The sequence below is a fragment of the Haematobia irritans genome, chromosome 2, assembly GCF_050003625.1.
Source record: "Haematobia irritans isolate KBUSLIRL chromosome 2, ASM5000362v1, whole genome shotgun sequence".
NCBI classification, from domain to species: domain Eukaryota; kingdom Metazoa; phylum Arthropoda; class Insecta; order Diptera; family Muscidae; genus Haematobia; species Haematobia irritans.
In genome coordinates, this window is record NC_134398.1 from 224,522,916 (window position 1) to 224,539,258 (window position 16,343).

At 27.9% G+C, this 16,343-nt stretch overlaps 1 protein-coding gene across 3 annotated transcripts in view; it reads right to left on the reverse strand.

Moving 5' to 3' along the window:
- Positions 1-16,343, reverse strand: part of LOC142227185 (ATP-binding cassette sub-family G member 1-like) — a 126,676-nt gene that overhangs the window by 75,712 nt on the left and 34,621 nt on the right. For all 3 annotated transcript variants that reach the window (XM_075297589.1, XM_075297590.1, XM_075297588.1), the window contains exons 2-3: positions 9,476-9,833; positions 3,386-3,503 (exon numbers count right to left, since the gene is read on the reverse strand). In XM_075297589.1, coding sequence (XP_075153704.1) covers positions 3,386-3,503; positions 9,476-9,779 — 422 coding nt within the window. In that variant the 5' untranslated portion in view covers positions 9,780-9,833. The remainder of the gene's footprint in view (positions 1-3,385; positions 3,504-9,475; positions 9,834-16,343) is intronic.

Sequence of the window (16,343 nt, forward strand, 5' to 3'; positions counted from 1 at the left end):
GAATTCATTGCACCCAAAATATTAAATTGGTGCAGAAGATATGATATCAGGGTTGAGAAAGTTAAAACTTTCGTCCTTTTTTAATACTTTTTGAGTAAACAAAGTACATTACTACCCCTCCGTTATATACGAGTATGGTACCTTTCTCCACATTCTTCGTGTTCATAAAAGGAGCGATGAACTTTCAATCCGTTGAAATCAGACATTTGGCTGTAAAGGTGAGACAAAATCTTCACACTGAAAAAAAAAACATGCCCGGTTCCAAAGATTTTGTCTTTACACTAAAGATTTTGGTATTGATTCCGAGCCAAAGAACCGGGGAATTAAAGTAAAGACAAATTTAAGATCAAATTATCTTTTAAATTTAAGTTTTGTGTACTTGCGTCTAGGAAACAGACAACTTAAATGTTCAAATCCGAGCTCGACTACAAGTAGAAATTATGCTTTGTTTTAAGTAAAAACAAGTAAGTAAAGTCTAAAGTCGGGCGGGGCCTTCACCATTATGTAGACCAAAATTTGTGTTACCATATCAACTCCTTCAAATTTGTTGGGAGTTATTATCAAAATTTATGTTCCCACATACAAATATTTATATCTGAAACGATTTGGAGACAATTTTTTGTACTTCTACAAAATCGCTAGAATTAAAAATTAAATCGGCTAACACCCTGGGATGAAGCAGAACATATGTATTCGAGATATAGGACAATTTGAGTAATATTTAAAATTTTTGCTACTCAGCAGTGGCGATTTTACAAGAATATTGGTCAAATCTCGCCAAGATATGTTGTCAATTGTAGGTTGTGATATATTATTTGGCCAATTCGGGTGATATTTCCACAAACTGGAGCTTTATTGAAAATTCGACCATTCTGTGAAAAGTTTGGCATTACAGTGTGTAGAATATGACTACGATATAAGGAAATAATCACAGAATTTTGTGTAAAATGTGGGTATTTTGGCCATATTAGATTAAGATGACACACTTAAATAGCATATTAAATGTATTCTCTGTGGAAACTATCGAGTCAATTGGAAGAAACTCCCATTGAAAATGAGTCTAAAATATGAAACATTCTACCATATTTCCCCTACTCTGGCGTACATATATATGGGAGCTACAACTCAATATGAACCGATATTGACCAAATTTGACATGCATAGTTATAATAATAATCCTGCTATCTCAGCAAAAAACGTAAATGTGAGAATAATTTTGGCCTCCGTGATCATATGGGTGTAAATCGGGCGAAAGATATATATGGGAGGTATATCTAAATCTGAACCGATTTAACCAAATTTGGCACACTTAACGATGCTATTAAACGTACTCCTTATGCAAAATTTGAAGCAACTCAGGGCAAAACTCAGGCTTTTGAAGCCATATAAGTGCAAATCGGACAAAAGATATATATAGGAGCTATATCTAAATCTGAACCGATTTCAACCAAATTCAGCACAATTAACAATACTATTAATCGTACTCCTTGTGCAAAATTTGAAGCAAATCAGGGCAAAACTCTGGCTTTTGAGGCCATATAAGTTCAAATCGAACAAAAGATATATATGGGAGCTATATCTAAATCTGAACCGATTTGGTTGATATTTGGCATATCTTACGAAAGCCCCAAAATATTTGGCTGCCCGAAATTTTGAGAAAATGCGTTTATAAATACGTCAATTATGACCAGATCGGTGATAAATATATATGGCAGCTATATCTAAATCTGAGCCGATTTTTTTCAAAATCAATAGCGATTGTCTTTGAGCCAATGTAAACCTCTGTGCCAAATTTGAGGACGATCAGATTTAAACTGCGAGCTGTACTTTGCACACAAAATTCCATACACAGACAGACGGACGGACAGACAAACAGACAGACGGACATCGCTAAATCGACTCAGAATTTAATTCTAAGACGATCTGTATACTAAACGATGGGTCTCACACTTTTCCTTCTTGCCGTACCAAACAAATGCACAAACTTATATACACCCAGAGAAGGAATATGATCACCTCAAACATGTTTTAAGTGCAAAATGTTAATTTTGGGTGGTGACCATGTAACATGGGTTTCGCAACAATGTTATTTTCTCGGAAAGCATGTATCTGATTTCGGCAATTTGAGAGAAAATAACATTTTAGTGACAAACATGTTACATGGTTACCATACAAAAATAACATTTTGCTCTTGAAACATGTTTGAGGTGATCATATTCCTTCTCTGCGTGTACCCTGTACCACAGTAGTGGTGAAGGGTATAAAAAATCTTTAAAGTAAAGAGTTGAAAAAAGTCTCCTATTTTTGAGAATTTGATCCACGATAGTCCGTATTTAATGGCGATTTCGATTGGAAAAAAAGTGCAACATTCTCGAAATTGATTTCAAAATATGAGGGATACTCTCATAGCTTTTGGGTCCTGTATTCCTCACAATATTACTAATTAACAATAACTTTGGAATGACGCTAACATTTGGGAAAAATACATTGAGGGAAAAAGTAGGCAAGGCAACATATTTTTTGCGAAACGAAAACGCCATAAGATTCGAACCAGCCGAACATACTTGCTTTTATTGAACATTTTGTTCAGAAGATGAAAATATTATTGGCTGTGAAAATATAATATTTAACTTTTGAAATAAAAAAATGCAAAATTCACAACTTCAGACATGGACATGGTTTGAAACCCACGTGGAAAAATACATTTTCAAATAGAATTATTTGTAATTACCATCAGGTCAATTAATCGTAAATATTGACACTAAAAACTGTTGAATATATTGATGGTTTGTTGTGGACAACCACAAGTAATTATTTATAATTATAGTCACAGCGTGACTTGATATTTTATTTGTATTTTCCAAGAAATATTTGATGTAGCAAAAACCACAAATGAATATGTTAATGTAAGACAGTATTCAAAGAAATCAGCAAAGAAAAAGTCTTTTTTAATAATTATAATACTATGGTTTACAACAAACTCACTCACTCACAAATATACACAAGATGTTCACTTAAGTTACTTATATTCATCGCTAGTCTCTCGTTGATAATCATTTGCTGACTTTTATGTGCAATAGTTCACGAAATCAATTTCTTGAGACGAAGCCTATTTCAATTGAAAGAAATAATCTCTAATTCACTGAACCGTCGCTATATACTGAATTGAACATATTGAGCATTGACGTTAACCTAGCCCTAGACGATTAGAATAGATTGGCCACGATCTTATTGTTTTACAATTTTTCCTATTATGCAAAATAATCTAGAACCAGCAAGATTATGAAATACCTAAAGCGATTAACTATTTCAATAAATCCCTTATTGGGCCCTTTTAAAAATAGAGATTGCCTAAGGAAAATTGACAATATACTTAAATATTTACCTGAAACCAGTCATAACATTTAGCAGAGTACTTTTACCGGAGCCGGAAGGACCCATTATGGCTGTCAGTTCACCAGAACGAAATGATCCATTTATACCATGAAGTATTTCCTTAGTAACTGCAATGTAATGAAATAAAAGAAAATTTAACCTTATGTCAGTAATAGAAAAAAAATAGAAATTGAAATTATTTATTGAAAGCAAAAGTTATAAAATTTTATACAAAATAAGCAAAAAGTGATTAAATGATGGACACATCACTTTCATTAGTGTCTTTATTAAGAAACACGTGAAAGTCTGTAGACGTTTTGGTGATAAGAATGGACTGAGTGATAATACATTTAAAATTGAAATTTGATAGGATCGTAACACAACAACAATAATTAATAAGTCGTCAGACCATTTTTGGCTCTAAAATCAAATCAGTGTTTTTCAAAAAAAAACAACACAGGGTAACTGAAACGATATGTTAGCAGGTTCATAAAATTATATGTGTACAACTAGAAGTAATAGCTACGTTATATATTTATTGTTTTTTTTTTTTTTTTTAACAAATTTATACGCAGTTTAATAAACAAAAACAAGTTAGTAAAGTCTAAAGTCGGGCGGGCGGGGCCGACTACACTGAAAAAAAACCATACTCGGTTCCAAAGATTTTGTCTTTACTTTAAAAAATTTGGTATTGATTCCGAGCCAAAGAAACGGAGAATACAAGTAAGGATACTTTTAAGACACAATTCTCTTTTAAATGTAGGTTTTGTGTACTTGCTTCTAGGAAGCAAATTTTAATTTTTCGCTTTCTCAGCTTTTTTTCTTCATATGCTATCAAAGTCCTTTAAAAACGAGTTAACGGCAACTTTATTTTCCAAATTAAGACTCGACTTCCAGTAGAAATTATGCTATGTTTGAAGTAAAAAACTTCTTTAAAATAAAGTTTTGAAAAACATGTTTGAACAATTTTTTGCTTTGTAGTCAAGATGCAAAAAGACAAAAAATTTAAAGACAATTTCATTAAATTTAAAGAATTTTTCTGAATTATTAAAGTCAAGTTGACCTTAGCCTATAAATTTTATCTTTCATGTTAAGATACCCATTTTTAAGTCAAATCGCTTAATTATAAGGACAATACGACTTCATTGAAAAGTTTATCGACTTTTGGACAAGGAAAATAACTTTATTTTAGAGAAATGCGTCTTCTATGCTAAGCAAAATTTGTATTCGTATTTTAAAGTCGTGAAATCTTTGACCTCACGACAATATTTTTTTCAGTGTATAATATATCCTTCACCACTATGTAGACCTAAATTTTTGATACCATCTCAATTCCTTCAAATTTGTTGGGAGCTATATAAAGGTTTAGATTCCCACACACATATATTTAAATCAGAACCGATTTGGAGAAAGATTTTTAAATTTCTACAAAATCTCTTGACTTTAAATTTAAATCGGCTAACGCCCTGAAACGAAACACAATTAAGTAAAAATAAAATTATAATAAATTAATCTAAATCGGGTGAAAGATATATGTGGAAGCTATATCTAAATCTGAACCGATTTTAACCAAATTTTGCATGGATAGCTTTAATATTAATTGAACATAGCCTCACATAAATCAGAGTAAAACTTTGGCCTCTATGGTCATATGAGTTTAAATCGGGCTAAAGATATACACAGTCTTACACAAGTTTACATACGGTTTAAGAAATTGTATTTTCTTTAATTATTAAAATATAATAAAATATGTATATATATGCTTTAGATTTTGTAAATTAATTTGAAAAACAAAGTATTTGTCCATTTTCAAGAAGATGTTTTTAGTCTGGATTATAAACAACAACAAGAAACATGTTTAGTTATAAGGTAAAAACCTCAAAGGTATGTAAACTTATGTGAGACTGTGTATATGGGATCTATATCTAAATCTGAACCGATTTCAACCCAATTTAGCAGGGATTGGTAAAATATCAATTTGACGCTCTGTTTTACGTGAATTGGTATTAAAATTTAGCCTCTACGGTCATATGAGTTTAAATCGGGTTTTAGATATATATGGGATCTATATCTAAATCTGGACCGATTTCAACCCAATTTAGCAGGGATTGGTAAAATATCAATTTGACCCTCTGGTTTACGTGAATTGGTGTTAAAATTTAGTCTCTACGGTCGTATGTGTACAAATCGGGCGAAAGATATATATAGGAGCTATATTTAAATCTGACCCGATTTCAACCAAATTTAGCAAGCATTGGTAGAATGTCAATTCTACTCTCTGTGCAAAATTTCACGTAAATCGGTAGTAAACGTTGACCTCTGTGGTCATCTGAGTCTAAATCGGGCGAAAGATATATATGGGAGCTATATCTAAATCTGAACCGATTTGGCAGATATTTCGAGACTCATAAATTATTCGGATGTACGGAATTTTAAGAAGATCGGTTGATAAACACGCCAATTATGACCACATCAGTGATAAATATATATGGCAGCTATATCTAAATCTGAACCGATTTTTTTCAAATTTTTTTCAATAGCGATTGTCTTTGTCCCGAGAAAATACCCTGTGCCAAATTTAAGACGATCGGACTTAAACTGCGACCTGTACTTTGCACTCAAAAATACATGAACAGACAGACAGACGGACATAGCTAAATCGACTCAGAATTCAATTCTAAGACGATCGGTATACTAAACGATGGGTCTCTGACTTTTCCTTATTGGCGTTACATACAAATGCACAAACTTATTATACACCCAGAAAAAAGTGCCTTCGAAACTAAAGGAAAAAATGTTCATCAATTTAGTTTAGCCATTTTATTTCCATTAAGTTAAATTTGTGTGTGAAATAATAAAATTTACTTGTTTCAGTAAAAAAATCCTAAATTGAAAGCAGTTAGGAATAGTTCATTAACTAGAATAAGGCATGGAATTTTACTAATACTGTTTTCTTCTCTGGGTATAAGAATTTACTAATGAAGAAGAAAATTTTATTCACTGATAACAAAGCATTCGTAAAAATAAACAAAACCCGAACTAAAACCAAGTTTCCTCAAATTTAGTATAATTTCTTATAAAACGATAACACTGACATCCTTTATTATAGAAAGCTTATCATACACACGAATAACACTTGACATAGAAAAATATTTTAGTTCATTCGTACTAAGAAGTATTCAATACTTTCAAAACTTAAGGAAACACACTTGTTAGAATATAGGAAATTTTCCTATATTTCTTTTACATACCTGTAATCGATACCTGTCATCGATGCAACCGATATGTTTGCGCGTGGGTTGTTTTTTTAGTTGGAATCGCGTTGTTATGGTATACGGAGAGATTGTTAAAAAATAATATAATAAATAACAAATAAAATATTTGTTATTTTAAATTAGTGAGAAAAATTATTGAACATAAATAACAAACAATAAGTCTATCAATGTTCTTGATGGTGTATAAAGAAAGAAAACAGCAACAGAATAACAACCCCTCCATTCGTCTTCGTTTTGGAATCTTCAATTACCAGGTAACATTCATACAGTGACGCTAACCTTTTGTGAAAAATACATGGTTTATGATTTGTTATATTTGTAGGTATTGAAATTGTTAAAGGAGGACAAACTCGTTACGCAGCATCTTATTAAAAGTGAAAGGAACAAGAAGAAGAAAATCATTACGTTTTACAGTTGGTAAATTTACATGGACATAGGAAATAGTGGAATAATAAACTAATATTTCAAGGCCAGTCGATGCTGTTAATTCTTAATAAATATATTTAACATATTAATAAAGCATGTCTTTTATTGAAGAAAAAATGCCCATATAAAAAAATAAAACTGTATTTAAAAACGAAGGTAAGCAGCTCTAATTTTGAAGTAAAAGGTTTACCACAAATATGTAAGATTTGTCCAAATGAATGAAAAAAGTTCAATAAAATCATTCCATATATGAATTCAATCCAGTTAATTTTTTTCATTCTGTAGTATAGTGGTATATAAATATAGGAAAATGTTAACTAATATATGGAATGCATTCTACCTAATTTCTACGAAAATCACAACGTTCAAACAAATAAAAATGTCTTTGGCGCTATACGAAGTTCAATTTTCTTCACCAGGAGTTCATTTTAACTTAAAGAAGCGGTCACTTTTTTCTGGGTGTACACAAGGTATAAAGGGTATAAATACGCATTAAATGAATTTTATAAGATGTTTCTATTAAATTATATAGTCTCGTACTTTTTTTTAGATCTAAATTAGATCTAAATAATCCCAACATCATTTTATCTCCATTTCATTAAAAATCAATCAATGAAATTAACGGTTCATGGGAGATACCAATAGTCCTATTGCACAAAAATGCGTTTGCCTATGTTTAGGCGTCACAATTATCTCTTTAATAGCACTAGGGCCTGAATCAAAATTATAGTATTCACGTATAGAGTAGATATATTTTACGAGGGTTGCCTTTTATATTTCAGCTCTATCGTAAAGCTTGACATTTTTACACCCAGAAAAAAGTGACCGCTTCTTTAAGTTAAAATGAACTCCTGGTGAAGAAAATTGAACTTCGTATAGCGCCAAAGACATTTTTATTTGTTTGAACGTTGTGATTTTCGTAGAAATTAGGTAGAATGCATTCCATATATTAGTTAACATTTTCCTATATTTATATACCACTATACTACAGAATGAAAAAATTAACTGGATTGAATTCATATATGGAATGATTTTATTGAACTTTTTTCATTCATTTGGACAAATCTTACATATTTGTGGTAAACCTTTTACTTCAAAATTAGAGCTGCTTACCTTCGTTTTTAAATACAGTTTTATTTTTTTATATGGGCATTTTTTCTTCAATAAAAGACATGCTTTATTAATATGTTAAATATATTTATTAAGAATTAACAGCATCGACTGGCCTTGAAATATTAGTTTATTATTCCACTATTTCCTATGTCCATGTAAATTTACCAACTGTAAAACGTAATGATTTTCTTCTTCTTGTTCCTTTCACTTTTAATAAGATGCTGCGTAACGAGTTTGTCCTCCTTTTACAATTTCAATACCTACAAATATAACAAATCATAAACCATGTATTTTTCACAAAAGGTTAGCGTCACTGTATGAATGTTACCTGGTAATTGAAGATTCCAAAACGAAGACGAATGGAGGGGTTGTTATTCTGTTGCTGTTTTCTTTCTTTATACACCATCAAGAACATTGATAGACTTATTGTTTGTTATTTATGTTCAATAATTTTTCTCACTAATTTAAAATAACAAATATTTTATTTGTTATTTATTATATTATTTTTTAACAATCTCTCCGTATACCATAACAACGCGATTCCAACTAAAAAAACAACCCACGCGCAAACATATCGGTTGCATCGATGACAGGTATCGATTACAGGTATGTAAAAGAAATATAGGAAAATTTCCTATATTGTAACAAGTGTGTTTCCTTAAGTTTTGAAAGTATTGAATACTTCTTAGTACGAATGAACTAAAATATTTTTCTATGTCAAGTGTTATTCGTGTGTATGATAAGCTTTCTATAATAAAGGATGTCAGTGTTATCGTTTTATAAGAAATTATACTAAATTTGAGGAAACTTGGTTTTAGTTCGGGTTTTGTTTATTTTTACGAATGCTTTGTTATCAATGAATAAAATTTTCTTCTTCATTAGTAAACTCTTATACCCAGAGAAGAAAACAGTATTAGTAAAATTCCATGCCTTATTCTAGTTAATGAACTATTCCTAACTGCTTTCAATTTAGGATTTTTTTACTGAAACAAGTAAATTTTATTATTTCACACACAAATTTAACTTAATGGAAATAAAATGGCTAAACTAAATTGATGAACATTTTTTCCTTTAGTTTCGAAGGCACTTTTTTCTGGGTGTAGGTTTTACCATACAAACTCAGGACGTTTTGACATACGATCGCTATTTGTGTTGTTTGCAGCAATTTAAAAGATTCATCTCGTCAATTTAGTTCAATATTGAGTCAAAAAAAATTGTCTTTTTTTCGGAAGCACTTTAAATCTAACATATTATTTGTAAAATTGATTTCCATATATTATACTCACCAAATTTGCCATCGGCAAAGGAGAACTTTTGCACTGCATAACGAATATTCTCGAATTCTATATCGATTTCAGAACAACGAGCAAAGGTTCTCTCAATATTATCATATTTACACATTAAATTATTATTCACTTTGGTTGTGGAGCAATCTCTGGCTGCTTTTGATGATGTCGATGAGGTTTCATCTATGGATATCTCTGAACTGGCCGCTGTAGAACAACAGTTAATGGCCAAACTTGTGGCACAACAATCGTTGGAGTTCCCACCACAGCCGCTTAGCGGCTTCATATCCTTTATAATCGTCATTAGGCTTTGGTTCAATGGCTACAATTGTCAATACAATGTGGTTGACAAAGAAATCTATAAAGAAAAACATTAATTTTATTAATAATTTAATTAATTAAGGATCTACAATCTCTAGAATCATAGCACTAAAATAATTACTAAAAAAATTAAGAACTAAAGTCTGGCGAGGTAGATATACAGGATGGCTGATATGTATTGACATCATTGTTAAACCGCTCGTCTGACAACTAACAGATTTATTCCAGCGACAGTTAATTTTATTGTAAATAAACTCTACGGGAAATGGATCAATCACAGGACCGGTACAGGACTAGTCCCTGGTGTGCATGGATCAGTCCTAGTTCTGGTCAAGACGTATGGAAGGGATCGGTCACTTTAACATGGGTTTGTCATTGTCGGGGTAAATTTACACTTTAGGATACGTCTCGGACTCGTTCTTTAGGACACGTCCTGGGACATTTTAGTAGTAGCACTCCATACACAGGTCCTCATGAACCAGTCTCTAACAAACTCTTAGGAATCTGTCAGTTTGGTTATCCGAATCGCACCAGAAATGAAAAACTTTTGAAATATATTGAACAATAGGTTATTCTGGTAATTCTACTTCACTAACTGTGTAGATCCAATAAGATTTTTATTTGAAGCGAGTATGGAAATCATTAAATTATGACTATTTAAAAACTGCGACAAACTGGATAACCGGTACCAGTCCTGTGATAGGTGCGTTAGTGGAAATTTGCACCAATTTCCCGTAGGGAAGTTACTCGTGATGGAATCCAAGCGTGATAGTGTGATCAGTGTTATCAGTATTGGGGATTCTCCCCCAAACTGGGGATATTTTTTCGTGAATGGGGACGAAATTTCTGAGTTGGGACTTGGGGATTTGATGGGGAATTTCCATAAATTTGGGGATTTTTGTGGGGAATTTTTAAAGAAATTGGTTTAGTTTTTTTAACAATATTTTATTTCTATAAGAACTTTTGTCAATATTTAATTTATATAAAATAAATTTTGTCAAAATTTTATTTCAATTGAAAATTTTGTCAAAATTTTATATCTATATAGAAAATCTTGTCAAAATCTTATTTCTAACATTTAAAAAATTTTTTACAAATTTTATTTCCATAGAACATTTTGTAAAATTTTATTTCCATAGAAAAATTTCTCAAAATTTTATTTCAATATAGAAAATTTTGTTAAAATCTTATTTCTATAAAAAAAATTTGTAAAAATTTTGTCAAAATTTTATTACTATATGGAACATTTTGTAAAAATTTTATTTCCATAGAAAATTTTGTCAAAATTTATTTCTATAGAAAGTTTTGTCAAAAGTTTATTTCTATAGAAAATTTTGTCAACATTTTATTTCTGTATAGAAAATTTTGTCAAAATTTTATTTCTATAAAAAATTTTGTCAACATTTTTTTTTCTATATAGAAAATTTTGTCAAACTTTTATTTCTATATAGAAAATTTTGCCAAAATTTTATTTCTATAAAACATTTTTGTCAAAATTGTATTTCTATAAAAAATTTTGTCAACATTTTGTTTCTATAGAAAATTTTGTCAAAATTTTATTTCTATAGAAAATTTTATTTCCATAGAAAATTTTCTCAAAATTTTATTTCAATATATAAAAATTTTGTCAAAATCTTATTTCTATAAAAAAAAATTGTAAAAATTTTATTTCCATAGAAAATTTTGTCAAAATTGTATTTCTATATGGAACATTTTGTAAAAATTTTATTTCCATAGAAAATTTTGTCAAAATTTATTTCTATAGAAAATTTTGTCAAAATTTTATTTCTATAAAAAATTTTGTCAACATTTTTTTTCTATATAGAAAATTTTGTCAAAATTTTATTTCTATATAGAAAATTTTGCCAAAATTTTATTTCTATAAAACATTTTTGTCAAAATTGTATTTTTTAAAAATTTTTGTCAAAATTTTGTTTCTATAGAAAATTTTGTCAAAATTTTATTTCTATAGAAAATTTTGTCGAAATTTTATTTCTATAGAAAATTTTCTCAAAATTTTATTTTTATATAGAAAATTTTGTCAAAATTTTATTTCTATAGAAAATTTTGTTAAAAATTTAATTTCTATAGAAAATTTTGTAAAAGTTTTATTTCCATAAAAAATTTTGTCAAAATTGTATTTCTTTATAGAAAATTCTATAGAAAATTTTGTCAAAATTTTATTTCTTCAGAAAATTTTGTCAAAATTTTAATTCTATATAGAAAATTTTGTCAAAATTTCATTTCTATAGAAAAATTTGTCAACATTTTTTTTTCTATATAGAAAATTTTGTCAAAATTTTATTTCTATATAGAAAATTTTGCCAAAATTTTATTTCTATATAGAAAATTTTGCCAAAATTTTATTTCTATATAGAAAATTTTGTCAACATTTTTTTGCTATATAGAAAACTTTGTGAAAATTTTATTTCTATAGAAAATTTTGTCAAAAGTTTATTTCATTCGTTTTGTTTTGTTATTGTTGGTTTATTCTTCAATCATTTTGTTGTTTTTGATTTCAGCTTAAAACCATGCATTGACTAAATTAGAAGTGTAGCTTAACCAACAGAGGAAGATGAAATCAAAAACAACAAAAAGTTTATTTCTATAGAAAATTTTGCCTAAATTTTATTTCTATATAGAAAATTTTCTCAAAATTTTAGTTCTTTTTTTCTTTATTTTTTTTTTTTTAACTTGTCCAAAATGTAAGGGGGATTTTTTTGAGAAATTTAAAGTTGAATTGGCGATTTTCGGGGACGAAAACATCATAATTTGGGGACAAGAGCCAGAAAAAATACTTGCAACCCTGAGTGTGATTGATTTATATTTGACTGGAAACCCCGAGTGGCTATCGTTAGAGCCCTCCAATATTTAAATTGGAATAAATCGTGAATAAACTTTCACAGGGACCTTACCATGCTGGCATATACCCTGCCAGCATTTCAAAGTTCGATTTCATCTCCATTATTATCATTGACACCTTCCTGCATTATTATCATTGACACCTTCCTGCTTCTAACATATTTTCATATGAAAAATTAAAACGATAAATTTTCGTTTCCATTTAAAGTCATACTCGTAATGATTCAAAAAGGAACAAAATCCATTACAAAATTTGCAATGTCTAATATAGCGTTGTAAACAAACATCGAATTTTCAAATGCTGTTATCAGCATCATTGTTGACGGAAATCAATAAAATTTTTATTTCGAAATATAAACAAAGAACATCGCCTAACAATAACTGAAATTTTCCAAACTGGAAGCAATAGCTATTTTTTATACTTGACTGCTCATTATATTGTTTACACTGAAAGAAAAGTTTTCTCTTGACGATAACAATTTTCTGGGTTTAAGACATTACATTTTCTTAAATATAATGTATGTGGGTACAAATATATTTTAATTTCAATATTTCGTATAAACATATATGTATATGTTTAGAAACGTTAGAAAGAGAGAGAATAGAGCTAGATAAAGATGACGGCGGAAATAGATAATGAATGACGTCAACACAATACAGCGAGAGAATCAAACACACAAAACACACAAAAAAATATTACCAAAATTTTTCAATTAAAAGTTTAATTGAATTTTAAACCATTTTCAATTAAAAATTTAAATGGTTCAACAATTTTTTTAATTGACGTGGGTAATTGATACTATAATTTCTGTGATTGAAGAAATTTCAATTAAAAATTAATTGGATAAATTGATTGGAGGCAAAAAATATTTTTTGTGTGTATGGTGCTCCACCTAAGACATAAATTTTGTATGTTGGGAGTATATGCTTATACAGACTATTGAACCGAATAGAAAATTAAATTTGTATAACATAATCGGTTAAATACTTGAATATCGTAAAACCTTACCCGATTGGACTTTAGCTCAGTTATATATTTCTGTTCTGAGAAACGGAATTAAACAAAAAAGAAAACGAAAAACTCTTCACGCTATTTTTCAAATAGCAAACAAATTTTCTTTAAAAATGATTTGAAATAATCGTTACCAGTGTTGCCAGTATTCTGGCTCTGTCCCCAAATTATCCCCAATTTAAATCTAAATTCCTCACAAAAATCCCCAATACAAGTTTTTTTTTTTTTTTGAAAAAAAAAAAATATTTTAAATATTCAAGTAGAAAAATTGTGTAGCCAAAGTTGGTTGAATTCTACTAGAAATTGTAGTTTTTTATTGTTTTGTAGATTTTGCAAAGAGGTACTTCATTTTCTATAGACATAAACTTCTGACAAAATTTTCTGTATCGAAATAAAATTTTGAGAAAATGTTTTATAAATGTTTAGGAACGAAAATTTACTTTTAAATGTTCAAGTAGTAAAATTGGGTGGTAGATACATTGCCAAAGTTGGTAGAATTCTACCAGAAATTGTAGATTTTTCGATTGAGAAAAAAATTTTAACAAAATTTTCTATAGAAATAAAATATTGACAAAATTTTCTATAGAAATAAAATTTTGACAAAATTTTCTATAGAAATAAAATTTTGACAAAATTTTCTATAGAAATAAAATTTTGACCAAATTTTCTATAGATATAAAATCTTGACAAAATTTTCTATAGAAAATAAATTTTGACAAAATTTTCTATAGAAATAAAATTTTGACCAAATTTTCTATGGCAATAAAATTTTAACAAAATTTTCTATAGAAATAAAATTTTTACAAAATTTTCTATAGAAATACAATTTTGACAAAAATTTCAATGGAAATAAAATTTTGACAAAATTTTCTATAGAAATAAAATTTTGACAAAATTTTCTATAGAAACAAAATTTTGACAAAATTTTTTATAGAAATAACATTTTGAAAAAATTTTCTATCGAAATAAAATTTTGGCAAAACTTTCTATAAAATTAAAATTTTGGCAAAATTGTCAATAGAAATAAAATTTTAACAAAATTTTTCTATAGAACTAAAATGTTGACAAAATTTTCTATAGAAATAAAATTCGAACAAAATTTTCTATAGAAATAAACTTTGTCAATATTTTCTATAGAAATAAAATGTTAACAAAATTTTTTTATAGAAATAAAATTTAAAAAAAATGTTCTATAGAAATAAAATTTTAACAAAATTTTCTACAGATATAACATTTTGACTAAATTTTCTATAGATATAAAATTTGACAAAATTTTGTATAGAAATAAAATTTTGACAAACCTTTCTATAAAATTAAAATTTTGGCAAAATTGTCAATAGAAATAAAATTTTGACAAAATTTTCTATAGAAATAAAATTTTGGAAAAATGTTCTATAGAAATATAAAATTTTGACCAAATTTTCTATGGCAATAATATTTTAACAAAATTTTCTATAGAAATAAAATTTTGACAAAATTTTCTATAGAAATAAAATTTTGACGAAACTTTTTATAAAATTTAAATTTTGACAAAATGTTCTATGGAAAAAAAATTTTACCAAAATTTTCTATAGAAATAAAATATTGACAAAATGTTCTATAGAAATACAATTTTGACAAAATTTTCTGTAGAAATAAATTTTGTCAAAATTTTCTATAGAAATAAAATTTTGACAAAATTTTTTATAGAAATACATTTTTGACAAAATTTTCTATAGAAATAAAATTTTGAAAAATTTTCTATCGAAATAATTTTTTGGCAAAACTTTCTATAAAATTAAAATTTTGACGAAATTGTCAATAGAAATAAAATTTTAACAAAATTTTCTATAGAAATAAAATTTTGACAAAAATTTCTATAGATATAAAATTTTGACAAAATTTTCTATAGAAATAAATTTTTGACAAAATTTTCTATAGAAATAAAATTTTAAGAAAATTTTCTATAGAAATAAAATTTTAACAAAATTTTCTACAGATATAAAATTTTGACTAAATTTTCAACAGAAATAAAATGACAACATTTTCTATAGAAATACAATTTTGACAAAATTTTCTGTAGAAATAAAATTTTGACAGAATTTTCTATAGAATCAAAATTTTGACAAAATTTTCTATAGAAATAAAATTTTGACAAAATTTTTTATAAAAGTACAATTTTGCCAAAATTTTCTATAGAAACAAAATTTTGACAAAACTTTTTATAGAAATAAAATTTTGACATTTTTTATAGAAATAAAATTTTTGGCAAAATTGTCTATAGAAATAGAATTTTGACCAAATTTTCTATTGAAATAAAATTTAAAGATTAAAACGATTTCTCGAAAAAATCCCCAAATTTATAGAAATTCCCCATCAAATCCCCATGTTCCCAACTCAGAAATTCACGAAAAAATATCCCCAATTTGGGTGAAAATCCCCAATACTTTCAATACTGATCTTTGCAACTATTCCCATTCGGGCTTATTTTCTCTATAAATTTGTCTAAAATTTCGTTCCGGAGGAAAGTAAATTTTTTTTGTGAGTGTACAAGCCACCAAAACCTTTTGAGTTTATTTGAAAAGAAAAATGTTTGTCATGGGAATGTAATAGCACAATTTCATTAAATTTTGCTGAAAAATCTCAACGGGCTATTGTTGGCGAGCTCAAAGTAAACAAAGTGTTTGTTTATCG